The 18,149-nt window shown below is 43.2% G+C and overlaps 1 protein-coding gene across 1 annotated transcript in view; it reads left to right on the top strand.

Moving 5' to 3' along the window:
* CST7 (cystatin F) overlaps positions 1-17,735 on the top strand; it is a 41,095-nt gene extending 23,360 nt beyond the window's left edge. The window contains exons 2-4 of the mRNA XM_088477597.1: positions 4,260-4,420; positions 4,524-4,640; positions 17,507-17,735. Of these exons, the coding sequence (XP_088333723.1) occupies positions 4,260-4,420; positions 4,524-4,640; positions 17,507-17,629 (401 nt within the window). The 3' untranslated portion in view covers positions 17,630-17,735. The remainder of the gene's footprint in view (positions 1-4,259; positions 4,421-4,523; positions 4,641-17,506) is intronic.
* The last annotated feature ends 414 nt before the right edge of the window (positions 17,736-18,149 follow it).

The raw sequence follows: 18,149 nt of genomic DNA on the forward strand, positions 1-18,149 counted from the left end.
CCACTACTGGGGGACACTGCATAGAGGGGGATTACTACTAGGGGTACTGCTGGGGGGAGGGGACTGCTACTGGGGGCACTGCTACTGGGGGCACTGCTGGGGGGACTACTACTGGGGGAACTACATGGGGGAATTACTGTTGGGGGGGCTACTGCTAGTGGGGACTGCTACTGGGGGCACTGCACTGTTGGGACCACTACTGGGGGCATTGCACAGGGAGGGATTACTGCCGGGGACATTGCTGGGGGGACTACTACTAGAGGCACTGCTGGGGGAGGGCTGCTACTTGGGGGGATTACTAATGGGGGCACTGCTGGGGAGGAGACTACTACTAGGAGCACTACATCGGGGGGGACCACTACTGGAGGCACTGCAAAGGGAGGGTTACTACTGGGGGCACTATATAAAGGGCACTGCATATTGGTCCACTACTGGGGGCACTGTATAAGGGGCACTATATTGGGGGATCACTACTGCCGGCACTACTGTGGCTCTGTATAAGGGCTTGTGTAGCTATCGAGGGCGGGGAAGGGGGAGGGGGGTGTAAGGCTGAAGAAATGCCTAGGGTGCCAAGAACCTAGACTATAGAACAGAGTTTATCAAACTTCTAGTAACCCATCCCAGTAATGAATTAAGGCCCCAAAGGGCCCTACGCATGATACTGGTTCGCCCCCCAACACCACCTCCCGCACCCACCCCCCTTAGAGGTATATTTACTATTTGGGACGATAGTAAAGATTTTCTACTGCTGCTTATTTCAGTGATAGAAAATATTTTATCAATGCAATTTAACAGAAAAATAAGCAGGGACAATTGAGCCATGCTCAGCTCTTTGACGGGACTGGCTGGCAACAGTAATAAGAGACTGGGGTAAATTTACTAAAGTGAGAGTTTTTAGAAATTAGTTTTAGTAGAGATGTTGCCCATAGCAACCAATCAGATTCTAGCTATTATCTCCTAGAAGGTGCTAGTTAAATGTTAAGTAGAATCTGATTGGTTCCTATGGGCAACATCTCTTATAAAACTCACTTCTAAAAACTCTCACTTTAGTAAATTTACCCCTTACATTACAGTTTTGACCGCCAGTTATAGTCCCTTCTGTGCATTGCGCGTGTGTAACCCTCCTCTGCTGAACACATACATGCTCACTGCTCTGTAAGCCTTGACTGGTAAGATAGTAAAAAATAAAATTTATATATACTGTATATTATAATACCATTCCAAAGACTGCTCTCAGTGCAGACCTAAATCAGACAGTCCAAGGTAGTGACCAACATTTCAATGTTATTCACACATTATCGACAACGAAAATGTGGGAATAACATTGAAACATTGGTCTCCACCTTGGACTGGTCTGATTTATGTCTGTACTGAGTGCTGCCTTTGGAGTGGTATTTGTATTACCGGCCCATCAGACCAGGTGGAGGGCACCTGCATTTACTAACTTACTCTGCTTGAGAATTGCTGCTTGTCTTCTGTTGCGCTATATATATATATATATATATATATATATATATATATATATATATATATATATATATATATATTTGCAATGGTTTTGTCTGTACATAGAATTTTTTTGGGGAAAAATGTACTCCATGGGTGGATGAACTATGGATACAAAAAAAACAAAAAACAGAATTTTTGTTGGTCTGTCTGTTCGTTCCGGCATCAGGCAAAAACTATGGGATTAATTTGGATTGCGTTTTCAATATTGTATAGCTTAGTCGCCTACAAAGAATCTGGGGTATGTATTATCTCAATGTGACATCAGGGAGAGGAGCAATAAAGGAAAAACAAGATGCTTGACGCGTGCAGTGTGCAGGTTCCTCAAGCCAAACATGACTAGATGTATGTAAATATTTTTTTTTTGGGACACATATACTTTTAGGGACTGTTTATGGACTATAGAGACAAAAAAAAAATGATTGCAATTTGTACACACTCCTCAAATCCAAAATGACTATATGTATAGAAATATATATATACACACAATATTTACATATATTGTACACCTAAACAAAGTCAAGTATCACCCTTTGGCGCTTATAAAGTGTAATTTTATTATCATTATTGCACTATGTTTGGTTTCTCTTTTTTGAGATATTGATGCAAAGGAAGCGGAATTGGAATTTCACACATCTTGAGGAATAAATCCTGGAAGATTTACATACAGAGGATCTCATTGTGGTTCCATTTTGGAAATATAAGGAGACATTGTGTGGCAGCGCCAAAGGGTGATACTTGACTTTGTTTATTTGTATGTTTTTTTAGAGGACAAGTGAGGAACCTCTTAGAAGTCTCCCCTAGGCTGCAGTCATTGATTGCGCATATTTGGAACATTACAATATTATATATTGTACACCCCCAAATGCAAACAGTTATATGTGTTTGTATATATAAATACATATATAATCAAGATCTATTAAGCAGGAAAATCCACCTATATATTAAGCACTACTCAGGCACCTTATCTTGACTCATGGAGTTGCAGTATACATGTCAATCCAGTAGATGGCGCACCAAGACACATACTACATATCATGGAGTCGCTGCACATGTTACTTGCAACCTTTCATTGTTACTGTAGGTTAAGGGGCTTGCTTACGAATTAGTAGCCCTAAGTATCTTTTTGTGTTAATCCTTGAAGGAAAGACTGCATATATTGTTCAGACCCCGATAATTAACATCATGAATAGGCCCCCAAGTGACTAAATATTCCCAATATTTCAAAAAGTAACAATGCAATGCATAAATATGTGAAATCTTAGTACACAATAAATTGATATACTGTATATCAGTGTATAATAAATATGTGCAAAAATTGATTAGTATATAAAATGTATAAAACACTTTTTATTTAAAACAATAAACAAACTATCCCAATGCCAGAAGGATAGTATACAAAAAAAACATAAATAAATATGCAAGTACAGGAATAAAAATAATTTAAAAGGTATAAGTAAATGAGAATGGAATTGGCTTATCTGATCATAAAACTGGTAAGTTCATGAAAGAAGGTAGAGAGCAGGAGCATCCAACGCGTTTCATCCTTGTATTGGACTTCTTCAAGGGATATGAAAAGCTCCTGTGGGGTATCTGGTATTTATACCCCCTTAATGGAGACAAACAAGCACTGATTGTAAACAACTATAACATCACTTCCTGTTTCCTGGCTGCCATGTGTTTTTATATCTAAACAAGATCTTTCAGGATTGTCCAAATAGTCCCGAGTTTATAGGTACAAGCGGGGCCTGTATTGACACTACTTTGCGGAAGTAATGTCAATACAGGCCCCGCTTGTACCTATAAACTCGGGACTATTTGGACAATAATATATTCATACTAACATAACGCTCATATGTATAGACACCTAACCAAAATAAAGCAGTATTTTATTATCCTGAAGGATTTTGTTTAGATATAAAAATACATGACATCCAGGAAACAGGAAGTGATGTCATAGTTACATATATACACATATAGTCCTAGAGCACAAACATTAACATGAAACAAATACAAGAGAGGGGTAGGACGGGGAGAGGTGGAAACAAAGACAGATGGGGAAGCAGAATGAAAGATTAGGACACAGACACACATACTAAGAGACACAGATACCCATATACAAAGGGGTGGACAGAGACAGGAGGTGATAGGAACATACACACTGGAAGAAGAGGTACACAAACAATTATCTACATGTTCAATGATATTCTCATACTGAAGCCAATATTGTTGAATGTGTGTCCAACTTATATCTGGTTTAGTGCTGTAGGTAAGAGCAATATTGTATTTAGGTTTAGGGAAGCCCCCGTCTCTCTAAAACTATGACACGGCTTGGGTTCCAAACTACACTCTGTACTTACAATATGCAAATTAGCCACTATGAAAGAACATTTCTAGGTAATACTAATTTCTGGACAGGCATTTGAGTCAGTGCCTCTACCCACTGGCATTTTAGAGAATAAGGGTTTGGGGTGGCATAGCTAGCACCCATGTGTAGTCTTGCGGTCTCAGCCTCATTTGTCCCCCTTAGTGCAGAATAGGCTGTTCTAGTCAACATATAAAGACAGCCTCATTTATTAATGGGCACAGGAACATTTTCAAGCACCACTTCTTAAGGACAGCAGGCAAGTAAGCCACTCCAAAAGGAGAATAGTTCTGTGTACTGCTATGTATAATACCCAGAAATCTCTTCTGCTCTTGCATGAGCTGCTAAGTATCTCTTCTGCATTTTCAAATGTATATTTATTCACTAGACATCCGTGCCTACACTGAAGATCCTGGATTTCCCAAAAACGCCAGCGCTAATGACCCGGAAGTAAAGAAAGCAGCGAGGATAACTATCTATGCTTATAACAACATGTCCAATGATATGTTTCTGTTCAAAGAGCTGGAGATACAGAAAGCCATGATACAGGTGAGAGCTTAATGTTGCTATGCCAGTGTATCGCTTGATAGGATAAATCATTCTATTATTTAAAATTAATAAAAACATCACATTGGTAAATATATCTTTTTAGGTTGTAAAAGGAATAAAATACTTACTAAGGACAAAAATAGCAAGAACAGTCTGTCAGAAAAACTTGAAGGACATCTTGGATGAATGTGATTTCCAACAAAGAAAGCCTCTAAAACAGGTACTGTATGACGTGCTGTATATTGCTCATTGGAGGGGAGATGTATCAATCCTTGGAGAGAGATAAAGTAGAGGAGTTGTCCAAAGAGACCAATCAGCTTCTAACTGTCATTTCAAAGACTGTGCTAGATAACTGACAGAAGCTGATTGGTTGCTTTGGGCAACTTCTTTACTTCCTCTCTATTTAAGGCTTTATAAATCTATAAAAGTGGAAAAGTTGCCCAAAGCAACCATACAGCTTCATATTTGCCATTGTATAGACTGTGCTAGATAAATGATATACCCCTTTTACACCGAAATTCCGGGTCTGACCCAGAGTTGGAACAGAGGGCCTGATTCAGAGCCGCTCGCTCTGAATTAGGGCGTTTATTTTATTTTTGTTCCCTCCTCCAGGCCGCTCGCAAAGCTATGGGTGACCACCCACAGCTTGTGCGAGCGGCCTGGAGATGGTCACGATTATCGCAACCATCAGGCTTGCGACGAGACTCTGTGGTAGGGTCTCGGCTCCCACAAGCCCGAGTGGACTTGCTGCTCTAATAGAGCAGGAAGTCCACTACTGACATCACGATTGATGTCAGTAGGGCCTCCCACAAACGCCAGGCGTTCCTAAGGGAACGCCTGCGTTTGTGCAGCCACCCCCCCTCCCCGCCTACAAACGGGGCGAGCTGTCAATCAACATCGACAGTCGCCCCGTCTTGTAGTGAGATCCGTAGCGACGGAGCTGCCATCGCTGGACGGGTGTCGCGCATGCGCCCGCTGGAGCTGGTGCATTCGCAGTGGGGGACCATTGACCCACTTGCGAGCGCTGTGCGCTTGCGAGCGTTTGAATCAGGCCCAGAGTTACAACCCAGATCAGACCCGGAATTTCCCCTGCGCCGACCCAGGATATTCTCGAGTCGGCGCCGTTCACACCGGAGCCGGGTCTGCATAGAACCAGCTTTTTCGGCGTTGAAATGGACGCTTGGAGATTACGTCATCTCCAAGCACCACTGAAGCTTGACCAATCGGCCGGCTAGCAGCACACTCCAGGTCATCGTGACCCTGAGCGCGCTGCTCACAATGCAGGGTTTCGCGGGTAACTCCCGTGTTAAACCCTGCTAGTTACCTGGGTTGGATTGTCGGGTCACTCGACCCGCCGATCCAACCCTCTCCCCTTTTACACCAAGGAGCTACCCGGTTAACCCTGCGATAACCCAGGTTTTAGCTCTGGTGTAAAAGGTGTAATAGATAGAAGCTGATTGTTGCTGCGGGCAACTTCTCCACTTTCTCTCTCCAAGGCTTGATACATCTCCCCCAATAATTCTTATTATAAATATGGCAGGGATATGGTAGTCTGAACAAAGGAGAAAAAATACAGCGTATTTTATTTTCCTGTACAGACAGGTCTAGGTTTAAATTGAAAGAACATAAACAATAAATCAACATGCATGTTTTTCTTTTTATTATATGTTGAGCAGACACAAAAATAATTTAGTACTTTAAATTAAATTTAGCTCCAATTGCTATAAAAATATAATTTCATTTTCAATTATTATAGGAAGTATTCGCCCTGCATTTTTTCAAATATTGTTTTCACTATTTGATTATCAAGTTTACAAACCATAACGTATTAATTAAAGTAATTTAACTTGTTTGCTGAGACACCTCAATACACCCTGGTTCTAGCAGTTAGAAATCGCATCATTGATTGTACTTCTCCTATGTCCAATTAATGTGTTTTGAATTGATTTTAAAATGTAGCATCGGGAGAGCGGAGCCCAGCAGTGCTCAGTATTGTTAGAAGGGCTCTGATACAACCACAGATTGGCTATTATCACCTCCATCCAGAGACTGAGAACTGGAATGGCCCCGAACAACATAAAAATGGTATAATAGGACCATCGGACCAATTTTTTCAGCCTAGGCAGCTGATCATTCAGTAAGACCAACATGGCATCTGGCTATATAACGACATAAATATCTCTCCTATCTCTCCGTTACCAGATGCTAATTCACCTATAACAGCTTGAGCAATTTAAATGCAACATAACAGCAATATAAACACTTCTGTATAAAAATGGATAGGAAATTATGTGAGAGTCTGATAAAGGAGATGTATCAAACCTTCAAGAGAGGTAAAGTGGAGAAGTTACTCATTAGCAACCAATCAGATTCTGTCATTTCATAGACTGTGCTAGACTGAAGCTGATTGGTTGCTATGGGCAATTTCTCCTCTTTATCTCTAAGGTTTGATGGAAGAACGGGCGACACAGAAATGAAATTTGCTGCACTGGTTCCCTCTCATCATGGAGAACATTAATTCATCAACTACAGAACACTAAAACTTACAGACAGGGGTGATATATCCAACAGACATAACACGTTTATGCACAATATATTAGTTGCACCAATGGAAGGCAAGGGATTTACAGGGCATATGCATCAAAGCTTGATGTGAGATAAAATTGTGAAATATATATCACCAACCAATCAGCTCCAAACTATCATTTCTTAAACACAGCCTGCAAAATGTAAGTTAGAAGCTGATTAGTTGGTGATATACTGTATATCTCTCAATTTTATCTCACATCAAGCTTTGATACATATGCCCCTTAGTTGAAATTCATTGTAAGATTTTCCACTGTCAGTTACAAGTTTTGTTTCCACTTGCAGAAACACTTATGGTGCCTGAGACATGTGCAACCTCCATCCCGAACAAACCTTATAAATATATCATCCCACAAAATAACATTTGTTTTTAGAAGTGAATACTTCTGCACATTGGCCCTCATTCAGAGCCGCACGTTAACAACAGTACGCTCGTTGCGTTCCGATGTTGACTAACCGCGCATGCGTCGGTGTTACACTGCGCATGTGCGTACGGCAGATTGCGAGTTTTTTTTCTCTCGTTCCTAAAATAGCGTACAGGAAGTGACATGTCAAATGTGATTGACAGAACAGGGCGTTTTTGGGTGTTGACGGGGGTGGAGATGAAAAAACGCAGGCGTGGCGAGGCGTTTTTGGGGCGTACATACATTAGCAGATGCGAACGTCAAATGTGTTCGGACCGTCTCATACGTCACTGGAACATCCGCTTTCCCTTCAAAATGCTCGCACAGCTTAGGGTCAGGATTACTCGACCACATTGGCGATGGCCTTCTCCTCCGTCCCGGGACTCAAGGATGGTGCTGCGATTAATCGCGGCTGGTCAGTAAAGTAATTAGTGTTGGATTGAAAACCGGCTAGGTATGTGTTTGGAAAGCAGTTTATTGGGATAGCACAAAAGCGTACGCAGGTGGAAATCAGAGCTGCTAATGTCATGATTACACAATCAATTAGCGTACATTTTTGGTGTTTTATTTTGGCCACAATTTGTTGGTTATGGCCTATTGTAACAATAATGTCATCATGTTTTAATTAGCTCCCCTTTTTTTTGGTTTACTGTGGAATTTGCATCGCTATGTGATTTTTTTAAACGTTCCTTAAAGAGGCCTTTTTTTTTTTTTAAGAGGGTCAGTTTTTGCCTTTAGGGCCAGGATTAAATGTAACCCATTTGTACAATAATGTCACAATACAATGTCAGTTTTTTGTTTTAAATTTATTGTTTAAACACAAACAAATTGGCCTAATATTTTGTTGCCTTTTTTTTGTGGCAAAGATATTTGTTAAAAAAAAAAAAAAAGCCATAACTGGTAACATAAACGTAAATACCAAATTTAAAAAAATTTCACAAGAAAGGAGAGGGAAGTTTTGACCAGAAAGGAATATGAGCCAAGCACAGAAGGAGTGTGGGAAAAGTCGCCATTGCTGTCACCGTTTTCTCGCCCGTTTGGCTGGGTGAGGGTGGGCGCCAGACCGGGTCCGGGATGCCATCGGGCTGGCCTGTCCAGAGGCAGATGTTGTGGCCTCTGGACTAGGCACAGGGCTAGGCACATTTGGAGGATTGGCTGATGTTGTGCCAGAGGTGGAGGATCCGGATGTTCCGGCAGGAAGGGAGGTCGGCTCCACCATGTGCTGGCGAACGAGCTGCTCCAGGGCATCGGCGATGCGGATGTTGGCCCTGGTATTTTCCGCCAGGGCCTGAGCAATGGTCACGTTGGCCGCAGCATTTTGCTCCAGGGCCTCAGCCACCCGTATCAGACTGGCGTCCATCCTCTGCAGAATCTCCGTATGGAAATCCGATTTAAAATTGAGTTCTGTGAGGAGGCCCACTGCCTGCGAGGGGGCACGCCCTGGACTGGCTTCTGCAGGGTCCTCAGCCGGATGTACTGGTTCCTCCCCTGCAGAGCCAGCAGAAATTCTGCGGCCAAGGCTCCCCTCTGGAGCAGACTCATCCGCCTCTGTCTCTGTTAGGAAAAATGCGAAAAGACTCACATTAGAATCTACATATTGGCACAATAGCATTTCAGAGTTGGTGACATCACAAGACTTACCTTGGCCAACATGAGGAGCCGCAAAGTCTGGCATGTCCGTATCCATGTTGGACACGCCAAACACCTCCACAGCCTGCACACACCCCTGTGCCAGCTCTTCTAAGTCTGTCAACTCCAATGACACAGGGGTGGGACCCCCACCTGTCCCCCTTGCATGCCTAGCCCTGTCGGCAAGTTTTTGCTTGAGACGATATTTGAAGTCTGCCCATCTGTGGAATGAAATTGGAACCATTATCCTTTTTTTTACAATGGGGTTTGTTTATAGGATGGGAAAGTGTTTACTTACCGCCGTTTGACATCCCGGGCTAGACGGACATAATCACCCACCCTATTGACAGCAACGGCGACCTCCTCCCACATTCTCCACTTCTGGCTTTGGCTCATATTCCTGGCTGCCTGGGGCAGGATGTCAACGCACTTCTGGATCAAAACCTCCATCTCCTTGCTTGTGAAATGTGGCTGCCTTTTTTTTTTGGCAGCTTTGGCGGGTTGACTGGGGCCAGCAGTCTCTTCCATGTCATCCTCCTCACCTATTTGGGTAAATATGCAGATTTAGCCACTTCACAACTTGCACAATATTATGTTTTAAAAGAATCATTGAGACAAAATGCATGAAGGCCTTACCGCCGGAATTTTGGCCATTGTTTCCCTGGTCTGAAGCCATGTCTCTGCTTCCAGAATGAAATCAACCAGAAATTAAATGTGATTTCGTGACGTATTTATACATGCGTCCTTAGTTTGCGGCCGCATCATTGATTGTGCGTCCCTATGATTCATCCTTAATTTGTGCGGGAAAATAAACACTATTTATGGCTTGGTGTGTGTGGAGTCGAGGTTGCGTTGTTGGATTGTTGGCGGTTAAGTTGGTTGGATTTGGTTGTTTGCGGTTGGAGGATTTGGCGGTGTTTGTATTTTTTTTGTTTTGCTACAGTTGTTTTGGTTTTCCGTTCGCATTTTTTTGGTTTATTTTTTGCCATCGTTTCCTGATTTGGTAAGTTTTGTGCAGTCTAATTTGTGGCCAATTGGTGTCTACTTCTGGTTTTTTGTTTTATATATTTTTTTTTACACTAATTTCATCTATTTTAGTTTGTTTTGGCTTTCGGACCCAAAGACCTTTTTGTTGGAAATCTTATATATTCGATTTTGGTAAGTCCATTATTTTTCTTGCATTTGCGAACTAATTAACGCATTTTTGACTGTTGGTGTAGTGACTTGCATTTGCGAACTAATTAACGCATTTTTGACTGTTGGTGTAGTGACTTGCATTTGCGAACTAATTAACGCATTTTTCGAGGCTTATTCATCATGTAAACCAGTTTTGCTTTTCCCTCTTCCATTTTTGGGGTCCATTTGACCCCTATTTGAGGTACGGTGTGCAATGTCGTTTTCATCGATGGCCAAATGTGTGTTTCGCCTATTTTATGTGTTGGCTTGCACCAATTTGACAAACATAAAATCACCCTCTAAATTTTTGATGTCTCATTTTTGGCTTTTTTACAGTTTATACGTATCATGACAATACCCCGGCATGTAAGCAGCTATGGATGGTATCATAAAGCTAAGTTGTTTTATGTTACTTTTGGGGTGGCTCAAAAGCCTTACATTGTAAACTTTGAATTTCAGGTAGATTTGGGGCGAATTGTTCTGGCCCTGCTCCCGGAAGACGACCAACCTCAAACTCGTCCCAGGCGTAGGCATGCAAGGCCCCAGATATTTCGAACACGTGTCACCCTTTTTGGAATGCCCGATGATGAGGTTTTAAGATGCTACCGTCTACCTCCCAAAATCATCATAGACACTCTCTCATTAATAGAAAGTGATCTTGAGCGGCAAATTGACAGTCCAACAGCAATACCACCACTGACGCAATTTATGGCGGTGTTACATTTCTGTGCCTCAGGATCATTTCAAACAACGGTGGGAATAGTGGCGGGCATCTCCCAATCCTCCTTTTCCCGGATCCTGAGGGCAGTGATGGAGGCACTTTTCAAGCACCTCCATCATTTTATTAAAATGCCTTTGGATATGGGTGCCCTTAGTGTGGCCAAGGCCAATTTTTACCAAATAGCTGGCTTCCCACACATCATAGGGGTTGTGGATGGTACTCACATACCACTTCAGCCTCCAGCACGGCTGGAGGCAATATTTAGAAACCGTAAACACTATCACTCCCTGAATGTAATGGTGGTATGTGATGCCTCCCTCCAGATCCTGTCCCTGAATGCTAAATTACCAGGAAGTGCTCATGACTCCTTCGTCATCCGGCAATCAGGGATATGGCAGAAATTAACCAACCTACAAGCTGGTGATGCGTGGCTTCTGGGTAAGTGGAGACCTTTAGTACATAACAATGTTAAGCTTGATACACAGTGTTCCTGATGTTGTCTATTTTTTTTCACAGGAGACAGTGGATACCCTTGCATGTCCTGGCTGCTCACTCCTTATTTGGCTCCCACACCAGGGCCACAAAGTGCGTATAATTCCGCACTTACAGCCACCAGGCAAGTGGTGGAGCGCTGTATCGGCCTTTTAAAAGGCCGATTCAGATGCCTCCACCGCTCTGGTGGCGAGCTCATGTATGTGCCGGATATGGTGTCTAAAATTGTGGTCCTGTGTGGGATATTTCACAACATTGCCATAAGGAGTGGTGTCCCAATGCAGCCAGAGGATGCCTTACCTGAGGATGGCCCCCCCGAGGTTGGTCGGAGGTCAGTATGTGGGGGGGCCATACGCGATGATGTGGTGGCCAGATTTTTTAGGTAAGTTGTAACAAAACTACAGTGTTTATACCTAATGTGTTTGTGTTTGTTTGCGAACATCTAATTTTGTGTTTTTTTTCTCACCATCTTCTGTTTGTTCACATAATCTTTGGCACTCCAACGCTCACTACTTGCTGCTACCCTTACCAAACCTGGATCTGGTCCTTATATTCTGGAACCCATATTGCAACGCCATGTTTGTGGAATCATGTTGGCATGGTCCTTCGTCAACCAGTTCTTGATTTTTTGTTTTTATTTAATTATTTCTTGGTATGTGTTGTATTTGAATTTATCACTGTGTTCTTTTTTTGGGAGTGACCACTTTGTTTTCTCTGTTATGTTGTGAATAAATGTTTGGAGAGTGAAATGGTCTTCCTTTTTTGGGACGTTAACAGCAAGTGTAACCAGGTTAACACAAGTTACATTTGACTAAGGGGTAATCCAGTACTGACGCCAGTTGAGCTAAACTGAAATATGTTTTCAGCTTCCCAACCCACACCAAAAGGAAGCCTGGCCCAACCTTGGGATTTGTAAGATTGGCCTAAGCAGCTTGCGCACCAACTAGGAACCTGTAAAATGTAGAAATATGTAATTGACACTACACCCAAAAAGGGAAATGACATTGTTACTGTTATGTGTTTCTTGTGTCTGTTTGACATACAAAGACAAAACACAATCTAACTTTTAAAAAAGGGAAATCCTTGCAGGAACAGTCTACTTATGTCATGCTAAACTATCTTGGTTTTGGATTAAAAAAATGAGCCAGAACGTATATTTGTCTGAATAAATTTATTTTGAAACGTTAACAAAAATAAAAAAACTACTGGCGAAGGAGGCCAGACAGCCGGTCGAGGGCCACCAGAATGCCAATTACATGTTGGCGCATCTGGCCAACACAATCCGCCACCTCTTGCCGACGCCTCTGTTCCTCTGTGGGTGAGAAAAGTGTGTGGGTTAATACAACAATAGGGAATCCACATTAAAAAAACAAAAACACAACGAAATCACTCCTAAACCTAAAAAAAAAAAAAAAAAGGGGGTGCTGCCAAAAATACAAGGCCTATGTACAAATTCCCACAGGTGTGATATGTGTATGTTGAAATCACCAGGAAGAGGTAAAGGCAAACTGCAAAATCACCAAAAGTCAAGCCACAAAAACACGAAGAAAGGCACGACACATGATTACATTCAAACAGTTTGTGCTTTAAAAAAAAACAAAATAAAAACATACCGGGAGCCAAAACGGGAGCTCCGGAAATGCCTCCATGATCCTCCTCGGAGGATCCGTCATTCCCCAAAGAATGGGGAGGAGTTATGATGGACTCCGGGGAGGGGGTAATTGGAAGAGGGGTGGGTGGAGGAGAGGGGGAAGTGGGACGGAGGGGAAGGAGGCCCGACATTTCCGGGAGAGGGTCTGGGAAGGATGGGGAGGAGTGGGGAATAGGGGAAAGATTTGGGGTGGAGTGTTGGCTGGGGGTTGGGGATAGTGGCCGGGAACGCCGTCTGGACGGACGGTGACGGCGGAGTCTTGGCTGTCCCCCTAAAATATGTCAAAGAAATTGCGGTTAGTTTATGGACAAATCCGGGGACCAAAACTAAAAAAAAAAAAACAACCCAAAAAATAAGCCAAATAGGAGTAGAATGAATAAATCAGAAATAGAGGGAAAACATGCACACGCAGATATGAGTACAAATAATAAATAGGACAGACAGGAAAACATGCACACGCAGATATGAGTACAAATAATAAATAGGACAGACAGGAAAACATGCACACGCAGATATGAGTACAAATAATAAATAGGACAGACAGGAAAACATGCACACGCAGATATGAGTACAAATAATAAATAGGACAGACAGGAAAACATGCACACGCAGTTTGCCCCACAAACACAAACATTAAAACCACAATACATAACACTTACTTTCCAGGATCTGCATGCGAAAGCATGCCAGCAAGCGGGGCGTTCGCCGTTGCAGGTCGGACCACCTGCGCTCCAGCTGCCCGATGTTGCGGCGTGAGCCGAAGGACCGCAGGCGGGACCGTGCCTCCGCATACGCGGAGCGCTTCTGCCGGGTTGGTGATGGGTTGAGGTTGGCTGGTGATCCGGCGATCCATGACCTCCGTAAGCACCAGCAGCTCGCGCCTGGTGAATGCGGAGGCTCTCATGATGGCAATGGTGTTTTTCTTAAAAATCATTTTTGATAAAGTGTGTAAAAATTTTCTGATTGGCTAATGTATTTTGGAAATTAACAGGAGCAATTTTATTGGTTAGTGTATGAGTCATGTGTTCGACAGGGCCAGAAATCTCTGGAGAGTTATGATAGGCTTGATGCAGTGACATGCGTAAGCAAATTTAAATAAAGAAATGAACCCAGGGAAATATGCGGGGATCCACAGCAATAGAACTATTGTTTAATTGTGGTTCACATGTTTTTTGAACAATAAAAGCGAATGTTTCATCCGTACGTATTCTGCGGGTAAACACAAACACGGACAAGAGTAAAGTTTCTTGCATTGTGTTGAAAAAAAACAAACAATTAAGCTAATTGATACATTGATTGGCATGATACGATTGATGGAGGTAGGCATAATAAAGGAGCAGGTAATCGACATCTGACAAGGCCACTTCCTGTTTATACGTGTGCGTGCGTTCCTTTCAAGCCATTTCGGGGATGTACGCTCGCTATTTCGTACGCTCGTTAGAGGAGGGGTCGTCAGAGTTTAGGGAGGAATTTTAGATGCGAACGAAAATACGAGCGAGCCATTGAATTTAAATATTTTTGTACGTACGCCTAACGTACGTGCGCCCGCTTGCGAGTGGGTCTGAATGAGGGCCATTGTCTCTAAAATGATGGTACACTTTACAAGTGATCCCATATTGCTGTGCCATATCCCATATCCTGCCTTGCATAGCCCAGAAATACAATTTTATGATCCCATTTGCAGGGCCATCTATCATGAGCTGATCAGCTGCTTCAGACAGGGGAGATGATTGAGGGCCTGATTCAGAGCTGATCGCTCTGACCAGAGCGCTCGCTCTGAATCAGGGCCCTCCTACCTGTTTTAGGAGTGTCCTCATGGACGCTCGCATAGCTGTGGGTTACCACCCACAGCTTATGCGAGCGTCCATGATGATGGTCTTGACCATCGCGACCATCGGGCTTGCGATGGAGACCCTGCGGTAGGGTCTCGCTGCCGCAAGCCCTGGAGTGATTTTGGCTCTATCAGAGCCAAAATCACTCCCACTGACATCACTAGTGATGTCAGTGGGGCCGGCTTGAGATGGTAGGCGTTCCCATGGGAACACCTCCGTCTGGCAGGCACGCCCACCAAAGGGGGCGTGCTGTCAATCAACATCGACAGCACGCCCCCTTTGGTGCGAGACCCAGAGCGATGGAGAGCCCGTTTCTCTCCGGGTCTCGCGCATGCGCACGACGGAGCTCCCTCCGTCGTGCGCATGCGCAGTGGGGGACATCGACCCGCTTGCGAGCGTACTGCCGCTCACGAGCGGGTCTGAATGACCCCCTGAGACAGGACATACAGAATCTTACATGCTGTCACATCCCTTTGTGGTGTTATATATACTTTATTTCTACATTCCACACAAATAGCAAATACCAGCCAATAGATTTGACTGTAAATGTAGCCCAACATTGTGTATTAGGCACCGGTTATAATAACTGAGCATATTATACTAGGTACCAGATATGTACTTACATACTTTGCAGCAGGTATATGTCATCGTGTTACACCTGCCAGTAGATTTGGTTTAGCTTCTTATGAACATTTATCAAACTTGGAATACAGTTAAGTGCCTTCAGAGCCAGTGAACACAGAGCTGTAACTAGACTTTCTGGTGCCCTGTGCCAGAGAGAGCAGGTCGCACTACCCTAGTTACAGCCCTGAGTGAACATATAGAAGATACAGTATATACTGTAGTAAAGTAGAAAAAAAAAAAAACAGTCTGTAGAATGTTAAAGTACAGTTGCACTGAAGGATGATTTATAACAATTACTGTCCAGCACTCCATTATGTCTGATACTTGGTGCTGATTCTAACAGACAGCTGACTGGCAGCCAGTTATAAGCAGGCAAGACACACCCTTACATCACTGCAATGTATTACTGTGTACTACCGGGTACTGCTGGCATAGTAGGCGTGGCCATTCAAACATTGACAGCACATTACTAATCATGTGATGCAGAACGGGGCTGGGTGTGTCTAATCACTTCACTGGTTCTTAAAAAACAAAGGGAATAGCTATAGATCTCAAGAGAACATAGACACCTACAATAACATACCCTCCAACATTTTTCAGCAAGAACTCTGTACAGGGGAGTGGCCACAGATTCAAGGGGCATGGTCACAGATAAAGGGGCGTGTCCACGGGGGTCTTGAGGCAGCTGGCGGGTTTCAAACTTGCAGTATAAGTGTTATACTCCAAGTTCTGTTTACCGGCACAAGTGTCAAGACAGACTGTGGAGAACCACAGAGGACGGAGAAGAGCCTGCTGTCACTCAGCAGCGCTGCTTAAGAAATCAGGAGATTGTACCCACCCGGTACAATCGGTACAGCCCCTGTTTGCCAGTACAGACCATTAAAAAACGGTACTGTATTGGCTAAAATGGTACAGTTGGAGGGTATGCAATAACCATTAGTTCCTTACTCTGTTACTCTCAACAGAATGTTCCAAACTGGAGCTGCCATGTATTTCATTTTTGTAAAGTAAAACAGGAAATGCTTTTTCTCTGTATTCCCTCTCCCTGTAACACCCCCATTTGCCCTTGAGAACCCCACAATAGTCAGTATCTACTCACTTCACCCAGTGCTTCTAAATTGAGCAGAGATATGGGCCTCACACTTTCTAATAATAAAATAGTGGAACTAAAGCAATATAATATATTCAGAGACATGCATTTTCTAAGGGCCAGACGAGTGGGTGCGTGACAGACTGTGAGTGACGGTGGGGAGAATGACGAGTGGGGGGTAGGCCGTAGACTAGTGGGTGCGGTGCTGACAAATCGGTTAGGACTGGAGGAGTGTGGGCAGGTCCCCTGCCAAAGGCTTAATCAAGCCTTGAATATATTGCAGTTTACCGGTGTACTAGGAAGACAAGAAACCCATACCCTTTATGAGGTGAGTATAGTCTGACCAAGGTAATCCTAATATCATTGGAGTCAAATAAAAATTGTGTAAAAATATGTACTAAACTGAAACATCATCTAAATGTTAATTCTTATACACTTTAGCACCAATATTAATCTAAATCCTAAATCTAAATTTACCCCAAGTAGTAACCTTAGTATTCCTAATCTAAGCACTTGTCCGATCCACAAACTTAATGACTAAGGGGCCTATTTACTAAGCCTTGGATGGAAATGAAATGAACGAACATAAAGTCCCAACCAATCAGCTCCTTACTGTCATTTTTCAATACAGCCTGTGATATGGCAGTTAGGAGCCGATTGGCTGGTACTTTAGCTCCGTTCACTTTATCTCCATCCAAGGCTTGGTAAATAGACGCATGAGTTTGCCGTTTATAGCAAACCATCATGAATAACTGACGTTCCTGAATGCAGTGAAAACAAAAAAGCAACTATGGCAATTTTGAATATAAAACCATGGCTGAGACTGTAATCCATATCTTTCATAATTCAGCATTAAGCTGTGCCGTGCTTTCTCTTTGCAGATATTCACATGTTACTCAGAAGTGTGGAAAATTAGCTGGCAGCATATGGAGGCAGTGTCAGTCCTAGAGTGCACTCAAGATCCAGTTATTCAAAGACTTCAAGGCCACAGACGTTTGCTTTAGTGCTGTCGGATTATGCTGTAACCTGCTCAAAGACAACTTGGAGAGGAAGGATGTAAAAACAGATATTTTAAATAAATATTGCATAAACAACATGCATAAAAATATATATTATGGGAAAATGCAACTTCATATGAACATAAAATATACTGTATACACCATGTGCCAGCTTCTGAGACAGGTGATGAAGATGCTGGTGCCTTTGTTAACTGAAGCCATAAAGCAGGTTTGCCTAACTTTCCACACCCCAACCTTGTTGATATTTATATAGGAAAATTCTCCACATTCTGCCCACTTTACTAAGAAGTGGGCAGGATGCGGGAGAAGTGTCTGTCTACTTTTCCTGAAGCGCGGGGGGTTACCCGAAAAATCGTGAGCCTCCCGCAGGTCCCAGGGGAGTAGTCAAGTATGCATCAGGCTATTCTGTCACTTGAAATAGATATCATAAATACTTTGCAATAGGGGTGAGCGGGTTCGGATTTCTGAAATCCGAGCCCCCCCAATCCGAGGCCGGCTCGACTTT

Source organism: Taudactylus pleione, unplaced genomic scaffold, assembly GCF_031769625.1.
Source record: "Taudactylus pleione unplaced genomic scaffold, aTauple2 ptg000201l, whole genome shotgun sequence".
Lineage (NCBI taxonomy): Eukaryota > Metazoa > Chordata > Amphibia > Anura > Myobatrachidae > Taudactylus > Taudactylus pleione.